This window comes from Mirounga angustirostris, unplaced genomic scaffold, assembly GCF_029215605.1.
Source record: "Mirounga angustirostris isolate CCGP_5_RB_7025 unplaced genomic scaffold, mMirAng1.0.hap1 SCAF_17, whole genome shotgun sequence".
NCBI lineage: Eukaryota > Metazoa > Chordata > Mammalia > Carnivora > Phocidae > Mirounga > Mirounga angustirostris.
In genome coordinates, this window is record NW_026991725.1 from 38,431,815 (window position 1) to 38,444,781 (window position 12,967).

Here is a 12,967-nt window from a genome sequence, read left to right on the forward strand (position 1 = left end):
GCCGGGACTCGGGTTCCGAGCGTGGCCACCCAGCCGGCGAACACAGCGCTCAGGAGCTCAGAGCGTTTTCTGGAAACTGGCATCACGAGCTCAGGGAAGGCTTCACGTGGTGGAGACGAGAGGGCTGGTCTAGACACAAGGAGCTGAGTGGAGCCGGGGACGCGTGCTTGTGACAGACTGTGTATGGCCCTGCACACTTCCAGAGAGGAGCCACTGACAAGCATTTGAAACCAACGGAGTCCTTTCCGGGGCTGGTATGCCCCGTGGTGGCTGTGGCATCACGCCATCCCAATTGGGAAGTATTTCTTCACCTCTGTGTCCTGTGCCCTTCTTTGGAAAACTATGTCTGCTTGTCCTGTGGAAAGCACCAGCTGTTGACATGTGACTTCAGCCAGACTTCTACTGAAGTGGACCATCCATCACCTCTGTGCATAGGAGGCCCTCCCAGTTGGGGAATTCCAGGAGTGATGTTAGGGGCACCTACTACTCTTCCCACTACTGTTCCAATCAGCGCCAGAGCTTTAACCTGAAGTTTCTCAGTCATGGCCGGCCCAGGCAGAGAGGTGCTGAGCCCAGCCATACACTCCCTGGTCTCAGGGACACAAGTGAGGTTGAAGCCCTGTGAGCCCAAGGATGGAGGTTGTGACGGACAAGTCCTCACGGAGCCTCCTGGCTGCAGGAAGGAGGTGGTTATTGCCCTGGGGAACACTGAACTGAGAAGCTTTTGTGGCAAGGAGAAGCATAAAGGGCCAGGCTTTCCAGCAACTTCCAGAGAATTCTTGCCCTTGGGAGGTAGGCATGAGGGCAAGGAGCTAAGGGATCTGCAGCAGAGAAAGGAGGACCCCGAGCATGAGCCCAGGAGACTCATCCTTCCTGCACCTGAGGACTCAGAGCAAGTGTCCTCTAAGACCCAAGATTCTCCCTCAAGACACTGGAACAATACCCTCAAAAAGACCTGGGTCCGTCCAGAATCCAGGCACTGCTGCCCCCCTGCCCTGGAGTCCAGAGTCTGAAGGTCTTTCTTGTCCAGTCTGAAGGGCTACATTCCTGGACAGGCCATTCCTGGGGACGGTGTACCATTGTGGATTATCCTCATTAGGCTTATTTCCTCCACAGCCCCTCTGAGGCCTGTTCACCCAGAGGACAGCACCCACCAATGTCAAGAACAGGGGAAGCTTCAGGAAGACCAGGAGCAAGAAGTGGACACTGCTGAGCAAGGACCTGTGGGGGGACATAGGGACAGGAAATGACTGGCTCCTCAGGGGGAGGCCCAGGACACTTGTCTCCCAACCAATCCCTGTGCTCTGACTCTAGAGCCCTCATAACTCAGGATCAAACCTGGAAAGGACACGTGCCTGGGCAGCCCCTCTCTGGGGCCCCATCACCTCCCCTCCCTTGACCATGAACTGCCCCCGGGAATCCTGTTAAGGAGAGGTGATGGGGCAAAGAGAAGAAGGGCCCAGGAGTGCCTGCTTTCCAGAGGCTTCCTCTCTGTCCTTTCCTCTCACATTTCTCCTTATCAACTGACTTCTTGAAAGCCATCCCCATTCTCACTTTAAAGCCCTGACCCTTATTCTCGGCCCTGCAGGGCCAGACAACAACACGGCAGCCCTTTCTGGGGATCTTGGGAGGAGGAAAACAGCCTGGAGCGAGCCCAGCTCTCTCCGTACCCCACAACTAGCTCCTGGATCTCTGGTACAGCAAAGACCTTTGTAGGTAAGCCCAAGTTAGGGCCACAGAACCAGAAGCCAGAGTCCAGAACCAGGTGGGGAAGGGGAGGGGGAGCGGTGGGCATGGGAGGAGCTGCATGTCCACCTGAACCAGCCTCCTGTTCCCCTACAGCTGCCCCATGGGGGAAAGCATTCCCAAAACAAGTGATACTTTCTTCGTGGAATCCCCATGCAGCCATGGAGAATGTAAAAATCAGGACCAGAACTAGAAGAAAACCCAACAGTGAGGTAAAAAGGTCATGGTGTGTTGCCAGCCCCCACCACAAGGTCCCATAAGGCTGCCGAACTCCCTCTTCTGTGGTCCCTAGGCTGTGGGCCCTTACCCTGAGCAGTAGGTCAACACCTCCTTGGTGCTGAGGTTCTGCTTGCTTTTCAGCCCTGGAAAGGCAGCAGGTACAGCTTGACATATGATCCTCTCTGTGGTTTTTTTTGGTGCTGAAGGCAAATCACATATCAGGTGCTTGCTCTCTCCCCAGGCATGCACTAAAGTGCCCATTTGGACCCAATGTTACACATGATCGCCCACTTGCAGAAGGGACTTGAGAGATGCTCTGAAGCTAGTCCCAGGTCACTTCCAGGATGGAGTGAGCCCCTCAGGGACCAAGTGAGAAGCTTCCACAACTGGCCATATGAGCCACCTCTAATAAGTGCCAGATCTTTCTTTCCATCCCAAGTCTGACTCTGCCTAGGGTGAGAGCAGGGGTCTCTTACAGGCTTCTCCAGCTGAGGAGGAGCCCCAGAGGGAAGAGGAACAGGGGCAAGTCTGGAAAAGATGACTCCACCTGTGGCCCAGAAGCCTGAAAGAGACTGTGGGAGGGGGCTCACAGCACCCTTCAGATGGAAACTAAGGCCACTTTAACTCCCTGCTGGGGAGGAGCTAAATCTCAGGTGTCCAGGCTATTGGTGTAACCTGTGTCTCTGCCCCAACCTCATGACTCCCCCCCCAAAAAAGCAAGCCTCCCAGAGGCTTAGCCCTCCCAGTGCTCCCAGGACAGGCTCTGTTTCATCTGACCACAGTCCTTGATGTCTTTGCCATTGGGGATACATTGATGGATGTGGCACCATCCCTGCCCTCACACAGGGCAGATGCATCTACGTAGATGGATTCACATCAATAGAAAGTGGGCACAGGGGCAGAACTCCATCAGATACAGCAAGAGCACAGAGGACTCAGACCTCAGCTACCATCCAGGCAAGAAGAAAGGCGAGAAATGAGGAATGGTGACACCTAGAGGAGGCCATGGGGAGGACATGAGAGAGCCCAGCGTTTTTCTAGGCTGGGGTGAAGAAAGAGTGTGGATAATTGATGGAGGAAGATACAGATGAGCAAGGAGGGAATTTGGTTCAAGGGGATGGGAAGGCAAGGAGCTCCAGGGTGAGGAGCCAGCCTCAAGATGATTGTTTTTGAACAGGTGGAGGGAAACCGCCCTCAACCTAGAAGGGAAAGGGGAAGAATGAGTTAGGCATTGCAGAAGTTTGTAGGGGGAGAAGAAAAGAAATTGAGAGAGTTCACGTCTGATATCCCATGTGCCCTTGGTAAGGTAGAAGAATGGTAGAGTCATATTAGAAACCATGAACTTGTATTGACACCCATAGGCGCCATCTGTGACTTCTTCAGCACTACTGCAGCAGAGAGATTTTAGGTAGGATACCAATTTGCCCTAGCTTGCCTGGGATGTTATCCAGTTTTAGCATGGAAAGCCCCGCGTCCCAAGAAACTTCTCAGTCCTACACAAACCCCAATGGTTGCTCACTCTAATTTTAAGATGGATCCAGGGATGAGGGTTTTGAGAGGTGGGTAGGGAAATGGTGCATGGTAAGTGAAGAAAACGTAGTCTTCCATGAGAGTTGGGCCTGGCTTAGGAAGGAAGTGAGATCAGGGCAGGGGAGGAGTAGGTGATAAATGGGGAGAGAATGGAGAGAGAGATCCAAGGACTGGAGGCATATGTGAGATCGAGAATAGGGCTAGCAGGGGTGAGGGTGTGGTAAGGCTGATGCACAGAAAATTGTCTGAAAGTACAATGCCTGAGGGTAGGGTTCTGGACATGGACCAGTTTGGGGTGACAGCAAGATGTGCAATGTTGCCATGGAGTGGGATTCTGGAGAGTGGAAATGCAGGCCACTGCAGTTGAGAAGGTCCTGGAAGCTGAGACAAGTTACTCATTAAAAACTCCCAAGATGATGACAGGGATTAGGGATGTCGGAGATTCCATAGGAAGGCAATGGAAGGCCATGTCAATGAGAAGAAGGGGATGCATGTGGCCATGTGACACAAATGTTAAAGGAAGCAGGTGGGACAATAATAGGTTGGAAGTTGTGATGGGAGCTGGGAGAATTTGGACATAGCTTCACCACCCTATAGCACATGGGGGTAGAAGAAAGAGCAGCTTCCACTCAAGAAGACTATTTCTTGAAATGAAAGGAGTGAGGCCAATTTCAGGACAGTATAGTAGAGAGAATATTCTGTGAGTAAGCTGAAGATGTATGTATGAAGAGTTTATTTTCTTTGGTACAGGTTTCCAAAGGGCATGGTGGAAATAGTTTTGGTCCAGCATGGAGGGGCCTCCCAGGCAATGGAGTGAGGCCCAGGTCCTGTGAGAGTGAGGGTACCTTCAGCTACACACCCCCATCCATGCCAAGGCTGAGAAGTCAGCCGCCTCTCACCCTGCCCTCATCATAGGCTCTTCCCAACACCACTGGGATGGAGGACTAGACAAGACCCAGAGACAAGACCCATCAGCTTCGCTGCCGGAGTGAGAGAATTTCTTACCTGCAGAAACAGACACATTAACCTGGACTAAAGGGTCAGGTAACCATGTTCTCTGAATTCTACACCAGTAGGATCCAGCATCGTCTGTAGTAAGGTTCTCCATGGTCACTATAAAGGTGAAGTTATCAGCATGGTCTCTGATAGACACACGCCCATTCCTCTCTTCTTTCTCTTCTCCCTTGGTCTCCACAATCTTCTCACATGTTATGCCGAACTCTCCTCGGCACCAGTATTTGTTATGCCTCTGGTATCCCTCCTCGTACTGACATGGCACACTCAGAGAGCCACCCAAAGTGCCTGTCACAGAGCTGGGGCCCGTCAGGGACAAAGAGCCTGGAAAACACAAGCCACATCCCAGGACTCCATCTCAATAGCCCCTACAGCAGCTGTCTGCCTGAAGCCCAAGGGGAAAGTTGCCAGGGAGGTGTGGACGGTTCCAGGCTCAGGGATGGGGGCCTGGAGGGACATCTGAGCTTAGAACCTAAGCCAGAGGGTCTGGAGACTATGGCCAGCAAGAAAGGTAGAGACCTGTGCCCTGTGAGCCCAGAAACACTGAGTAACCACACAAAGATCCTGCCCCTTGGGGACAGGGAGAATCAGAACAAAACTAGAGAAAGAGCAGAGTGAGCTAGCTGTCCTGCCCTGTCTTTAGCCTTTGCAGGCATGAGATTCAGTGACGTATAAAAACACTTCACTTTCGCGTGAGGCTCTGCACGAAGGTTTTCTGCAACTCAGACTTTTTCTGTAGGAGCACAACTTCTTGTTTACTCCACTCTCTACGTGTTCTCAAGAGAGGAAAAGTAAACCCCTGGCCCTCATCCAGACTACTCTCGAGGGAGGAATAACACACTGTTAGGAAGGGCTGGGTCCCAAGGAGACCCTCACAGGCTCCCTGACACAGGTTTGGGGCACGAAATGACTACCCCCAACCCCGTCACCATCCCCAGGGTCTTACCATCTTTCTTCACCACCTTTCCCCCTTCCCTTCTAGCCATACAACTCTCCATAAATGTAAAGTGGTCACATTTTTCCAAATGGTGTTTGTAATCCCAATGGGTATGGTGGGTGGGAGAATGCTGGAACAGAGAGGAAGGAGCTAAGCCAGAAGCTGGGATGGAAAAAAAAAAAAGAAGAACCAAAATTTCAGTCTTTACAAGTGACTCCAAAGCTTTCATCTGGACCCAGGAGGAACTCTAGCTGTAAATGGATAGAAAGGTGAACCTGTGGGGTTGGAGAGATCAGCCAGTCCATGTGAAGGGGTAGGAAGAAGTTTCCATCTCCAGTTTAACTGCACCCAAGCTAGGGCATTTAGGCAATTTTTTCAGAGTTAAGCAAGCAGATGTGAAGAAGCAGTGATATGCTGGTAAACCAGCTCTGGGCAGGGAGCGAGGCGAGGTGCAAGGAGAAGCCATGGTTCGTAGTGTTTCCTGGTTTCTGTGGTGTAAATACTCTCACTATGACTAATTTCAGGCTAACAACATGCCATCACTGGGTGTAGGGTTGAGAAAATAAGACCATAATCAGCTCTTGTGAGCGGGTGCAAGCCAGCTCTAGCCACTACTGCTTTGGGTGCCCATTTCCTAAATTATGATGATTCAGGAAAAAGTCCATTATCAAAAAAAAGAAAATATCCATTATCATCGTCATCCTCATTTAAGACATTTTGAGCACCTCCCATGTGTAATGAGACACATCTCTTTTAAATGTCTTTCTGAGTCTAAGATCTCAGTTATGAGGGCCCTGGGGGAACTTGAAGATCATCCCATCCACTCTCTTGTGTTACTGAGAAGAAAATTACATTTTGACCAGTGTCACCCAATTGGTCTTCTTTCTTTAAACCTCTGCCTTTCCACCCACTATTCTGGAACAGTCCATCATTATGCTGGGCACGTTCTATGTCTCACCCAACATAAAAATTATTCTACAAACATGAAGAATACCCTCTAATTTTTACCCTGAACTTACTTCCCACAGAGAATGGGCTCTCATGCATGTTGAATGTCTTTTTTTTTTTTTAAGACCTTCTCTTCCGAAACTCCAACCTTCAATGGACAATTCTTTTTATCTGACTACACCACACGTTGTTCTAGCAGGGGTTTAAGGTGGATGCTGAGGATGCCTTTTTAGACCCTTCTTTAATTCCTTCTAAGAAACCTTTCCAACCCCTTTAAACTAAGCTCTGACAAAACAGAACTATTGCTAATTCCTGAACTTTCCATGATCTTTAAAGAGATCCACACTGTTGCATAAGCTATTCCCACTTTCCACTCAGCCAACTCATTCATCCATCAAGACCAAAGTCCAGTGAAGCCTCGGTGAGGACTTGTATTGGGTCGAGAAGTGTTTGGGGCCCTTGTGGTGCACCTCCACACCACATGAATAAATCTCTTCTACAGAAAGTTCTACACTGTATCACAGTGACTTGACTCCCTCGTTCAACCATGAGTCTCTGAGTGCAGAAGTTGCTCTCCTGGCACACAGCTGGTGCTCATTAGGTATATGTAGGAGCTGTAGATGAATGTTTGAGTGGATAGAAGGATATACAGATGGATGAATGGATGTGTCCTTCCTGTTTCTGCTGAGACTTCTCTGGCTTGAACCCAGGACAGACCTTCTACCCACTATTCCAATACCAAGTGCCCAAAGCCCCAGCCCCACTCACCTGAGAGGCAGAGAAGGAGCAGAAATGGGGGCAGCCACATGGTCCTGTCTCTCTGTCTGGTGCCCCAGCAAATCCAGGTGCTTGTGACAGAGCCTGTGGTGTCCACTTGCTACTTGCTCCAGTTTCCTTTGTGTTTCTGTCTCTCACCTACTTCCTTTTTCATCTCCTAGCCACTTCCTATTTTGAAGCCCTACTTAGGAAAAGGGGAAGAGTGGCAAGAGATACTTCAGAGAATGGCCTAAGAACAACAAGAGAAATCTGCTGATCTTTTCTTCACTTAATGGCAATATAATGTTTGGATCATGCGCCAAGGCTTCATGAAAGTCAGTCCCAAAATATAAAACCTCCAACAGAGGACAGCCTTTGTCCCCATCTCTCATTTTTCTTCCTGTCCGAGGCTGCTTGCTTGACCTAACCAGCTGACCCTTCTCTCTGGCTGCATACTTTTGGGTCATAAAACACCCCACTTAAATATCTGGGGTGAGGACTCCCCATAACTCAACGATTACCTCCATGTGGTTGACCTCATACCTCTTCCTCTAACCTAGTCTCTCTTCTGGGCTCTGGACCCAACTTTCTGACTTCCTGTGGGGAAGCTCTACCTGCTTGTATGCTATTAATCTAATTCAATATAAGGGTGTTGGTGAAGGGCATAGATTCTGGAGTCATGCAGATTCAAATCCCATCTCCATCATGTACTAACCATGTGCCCCTGGGCATGTTGCTAAATCACTCTTATCCACAACTTCTTCATCTGTAAAATAGAGTAATAGTAACCATTCTTACCTCATAGGAAATAAAGAGGTGAACAAACGTAAAGCCCTTGGCACAGTGCCTGGAACATAGTAACAGCTCAGTAAATGTTAACTATCCTCAGAATAGTCCTGGACCAGGACTAGCTTCTCATCTGGTCTGTCAACCAGCTATACATTCCCTCCAATTTAACTTACACATCAGAAACATATTCTTCTCAAAGACACAGGTATCAGCTTTGCCCAAATTATTTAAGTTCACAACAAAGCTGTAAGGCAGGTAGCATTATCCCCATTTTATAGATAAGAAGACAGAGGCACAGAGATGTCCTGAAACCAGAGATCATCAAATCAAGTCCACATATCCCAGGCAAGTTTGTTAGCCCTAAGGATTTGGGGGGAAAGCCAGTAGAGGAAGTAGGAAACTGACAAAGAGCTTAGCAGCTAAGAAGTCAGGAGATCACCTCCCCAAAGGAAGCAACAGCCTCTTTCCCACCTCCATCGCCCCAATATCTTACCAATGCCAGAGGCCACAGGTTGCACAATCCACAGCATGGTTTATACAACATGGGAACCACTGTCTGGTGTCAACCCAATGCCCAGAGCCATTTTGCTTGGGGACAGCAGGAGGCCCATAGGGCTCTGGCCTGCACACCCCCATCAGCAACTGTCAGAAGCACCTGGAACACATACATTTGGGCGAAGAGGCTTAGCTCCTAGGAGACAAGGCTCATCTTATCACTGTCTGCTCCACCACACTAGAGAGGAGATAGAAGCTGGGGCAGTCCAAAGATGAGCACAGACATTATTAGGGAAATGCAGCCATCAAGGAATGCAAATCAAGACCATGGTGAGACACTACTTTACACCCACTAGGATGGCTACCATCAAAAAGTCGGATAGTAAGTCTTAGCAAGGATGTCAAGAAGTCAGAACACCCAGGGGCGCCTGGGTGGCTCAGTCGTTAAGTGTCTGCCTTCAGCTCGGGTCATGATCCCAGGGGTGTCCTGGGATCGAGCCCCATATTCGGCTCCCTGCTTGGCGGGAAGTCTGCTTCTCCCTCTCCCACTTCCCCTGCTTGTGTTCCTCCTCTCACTTTGTCTCTCTCTGTAGAATAAATAAATAAATAAATCTTTAAAAAAGTTCAGAACACCCATATATCCATTCATGGGAAAGAAAAATGGTGCAACCACTTTGGAAAACAGTCTACAAATTCCTCAAAGGATTCCACATAGAGTTACCATATGACCCGGTGATTTCACTCGTAGGTGTACACCCAAGAGAAATGAAAACATATGTCCATGCTAAACTGGTACACAAAGGTTTCTAGTAACATTATTCAGAATATCTAAAAGGTAGAAACAACCCAAATGTCCATCAACAGATGAATAGATAAACAAAATGTGATCTAACCTTCCAACAAAATATTATTCAGCCATTAAAAGGGATGAGACCTGCTACAAGGTGAACCCGAAAATGTTATGCAAAGTGAAGGAAGCCAGTCACTGAAGACCTCATAGTATGTGATTCCATTCATTACAAAGTCCAGAATAAGGAAATCTATAGATACAGAGTCGTGTAGTGGTTGCTTAGGACTTGGGGAGATGCAGGAAGAGATGATAGCTAGAAAGTATGGGGTTTCCTCTTGAAGATGATGAAGATGCTCTAAGATCGCGTGTGGTGATGGCCACCCATATCTGTGAGTACACCAAAAGCCACTGAATTGCACACTTTAAATGGGCGAGTTGCATGATATGTGAACTATATCTCAATAAAGCTTTTTGTTGTTTTTTTTTTTTAAGATGAGCACAGAGAGGCAGGAGGCTGGCTGGCGGGTGGGAAGGGAGAGGTAGGGACGGGAGATGGGTCTCAGAATGGTGCTCTCCTCTGCCCCCCACCCCATTCTGTGTATTTATTCTTCAACCAGAGCACAGCACATGGGCCCCGGGAAGACCAGGCTTTTCAGAACATCAGCAGTGGGTAGTGAAGGGACCGGGGTAGGGGAGAGGGCGCCACACAAGAGAGCTGCCTCCCAGAGACAGGTGTCTGAACCTCTCCCCCACTCTCAGAAATGAGCGACCCATATGTAGGAGAAAAGTCAGAAAGCTCAGCTCCAAAATTAGAAGAAAAAAATATTAGACACCTGCCCATACAGGCAATGCTGAGCAAAGGAAGGATGAAGCAGTAATAAGCATGAGCTCGCCCATAATTGCTTCTACTAACATTTCCTTTATTTAAAAAAAAAAAAAATCCGCACAGCTCTTGAGAGGCGCTCATGATAGAGTTCTAGGAAATAAAATAATTAAATGACAAATGCATTTTGAAAACTGAAAAAATAGGTGGACTCTGCATAAAACAATGGAGACGAAGAATAATGTGAGTCAAAACCTCAATGATTGAGGAGAGAATTTTTCTGGGGGCCTGTCCAACTCCAGAAAGGACCCCATGCAAGCACTAATAAGCAACTACTGTAGAAAAAGAGCATCTGGAGTGGTGGTGTGATGTCCTTGAATGGGTGTCAAATCTGGATGTCAGTGTGTGAATAATGCAGACGTTGCTGGTGCTTTTGAAAGAAAAGGAGGAAGCTTTGAAATCTGATTCAGTGGCTTCCCTGCTTTCAAACTTTCGCCATCTCCCCTTTGGCTAGAGTCAAGTCCAGACCCTGGTGTGATATACCAGACCCGGCTCCTGGCTGGCTTCCAGCCTCTCCCAGTCCTCCACAGCTCACACTCTGTGCCCCAGCCATTGCAAACGACTTCCAATGCCCAGACAGCAGGTGCTCCCTTGGGCCAGCAAGATGGTGCACACGGTGATCTCTCGATGCCCACCCAACCTCCCATCCACCTGTCCGGGCACCTGTACCCTCTCAGCTTCCTTCAAGATACAGATAAAGCCTTCCCTTCCAACCCCGGCGCTGGCAGACTTGACCCCTGCCTCAGCCACCACCACACCTGTGTTAAGGTCATTCTTTCCTAACCCTGCCCCAACATGCTTTCTTGGGTTTTCTGTCTTCAGTTTTGCTCTGTTTTGTTTTGTCTTTGGAGGTTCCCTCAGGTCCTTTCCATTGAGTTCATTGGTCCAGGAAACCACCCCTCCCCGCCCCCCCGACAAAACTTGCCATTTCTTTATTTGGTGCTTTCAGTTCCATCCCCTGTTCACACACCTCAAAGACAATCCTTCAGTGGACATCCTTGCCTCCCTGTGATTATAAGGTACACCTGCTTGCTTTGTATGCATATGTTTAGCCGAGATGTCTTTCAACAGATGAATGGATAAAGAAGATGTGGTTCCTATACACAATGGTATATTATTCAGCCCTCAGGAAGGATGAATACCCACCATTTGCATCGACATGGATGGAACTGGAGGGGATTATGCTAAGTGAAGTAAGTCAAGCAGAGAAAGACAAATATCATATGGTTTCACTCATATGTGGAACATAAGTAACAGCATGGAGGACCATAGGGGAAGGGAGGGAAATCTGAAGGGGGAGAAATCAGAGAGAGAGACAAACCATGAGAGACTATGGACCCCGGGAAACAAATTCAGGGTTTCAGAGGCACCTGGGTGGCTCAGTCGTTAAGTGTCTGCCTTCGGCTCAGGTCATGATCCCGGGGTCCTGGGATTGAGCCTCACATGGGGCTCCCTGCTCAGCAGGAGGCCTCCTTCTCCCTCTCCCACTCTCCCTTCTTGTATTTCCTCTCTTGCTGACTCTCTCTCTGTTAAATAAATAAATAAAATCTTAAAAAAAAAAAAACTGGGCGCCTGGGTGGCTCAGTTGGTTGGGCAACTGCCTTCGGCTCGGGTCATGATCCTGGAGTCCCGGGATCGAGTCCCGCATCGGGCTCCCTTCTCGGCGGGGAGTCTGCTTCTCCCTCTGACCCTCCTCCCTCTCATTCTCTCTGTCTCAAATAAATAAATAAAATCTTAAAAAAAAAAAAAAAACTAATGATGTACTATACAGTGGCTAACTGAACATAATAAAAATTAAAATAAATTTATAAAATAAAATAAAACCACATTTTTTGGATGGTTTTGGGCCATCCATCTCATTCTGGTTTTACTTTCTTCACTCAGCACCAGGTTCTCTTTTTTTTTTTTTTTTTGCTATTTTTTTTTAATTCTTATGTTAATCCCCATACATTACATCATTAGTTTTAGATGAAGTGTTCCATGATTCATTGTTTGTCAGCACCAGGTTCTTAAGCCTCATCCGTGTCACTGAGTGTCCAGTTTGCTGTTTTCCAGCTTCAGCTTCTATTCCATAGCCCGTGCTCGAGGCCACTTGTCAGTGCCTCGTGTTGGACGCCTACGTGGCCCCCAGCTCCCTGCCTCCATGAACAATGAACAATGAACATCCTCTAGCATGAGTCCTAGCGGCCTGCAGAACATCTCCCTGGGGTATACACCCCAAAGCAGGATTTCCAGGTCCCAGGAAAAACCTGACAGATTGCTGTCCAGAATGGCCACACTTGGCTGTCAAGTCTCATTCCTTGAAGCCAAAGTCTACAGCCAGAACCTGTTTCACTAATTGGAGCAGAGTCTTCACAAACTGTGCACTGTGACTTCCCCCTTGGATGCTGGCCGGCAGTTTGGCATGGATTTATTCAGTATTCAGGTTAAAAAAAAAAAAAAATAGTTCCTCAACTCTTACTGAAATCCCTCTGTCTAGACTGTCCAGTGCAGCTTAAGACCAATTCAGGATCCTTGTTTGGCTCCTCAAGGGCAAAAACCAGGGCCACCCGCCAGGACCTTCTGGTGCATTATCAACAATCACTTCCTGCCTGCACCCGCGCCACGGTGGATTCTGGGCGCCCAGTGGCTGCACACCCAAGCCATCGCTAATTCTGCCTACAGTGGCTCATTGTCCCGACCACTCCCAGTTCTGCTGCCCCAGTCACCGTCCCCGACCCCATGACGGGTTGTACAGCTTCGCTTCACTGGGCCTCTTGGGAATGGGGGTCTTCTCCTCTGAGGCCCTGCACACCCTAACAGCAGGCCTCTGGCTTGTCCTCACTCTGCTCCTCATGGGAAGCTTGGCTGCTGTCCCCTT

The 12,967-nt window shown here is 48.7% G+C and overlaps 1 protein-coding gene across 1 annotated transcript; it reads right to left on the bottom strand.

Annotated features, from left to right (window-relative positions):
• Positions 1-1,045: 1,045 nt before the first annotated feature.
• On the bottom strand, positions 1,046-9,649 carry LOC123854689 (CMRF35-like molecule 2). Its single transcript, XM_064582172.1, has 3 exons — positions 7,163-9,649; positions 4,501-4,833; positions 1,046-1,221 (listed from the first exon to the last, which is right to left on the bottom strand). The coding sequence occupies exons 1-3, from the start codon at positions 7,200-7,202 to the stop codon at positions 1,178-1,180; spliced, it is 417 nt and encodes a 138-aa protein (XP_064438242.1). The 5' UTR covers positions 7,203-9,649; the 3' UTR covers positions 1,046-1,177.
• Positions 9,650-12,967: the final 3,318 nt, after the last annotated feature.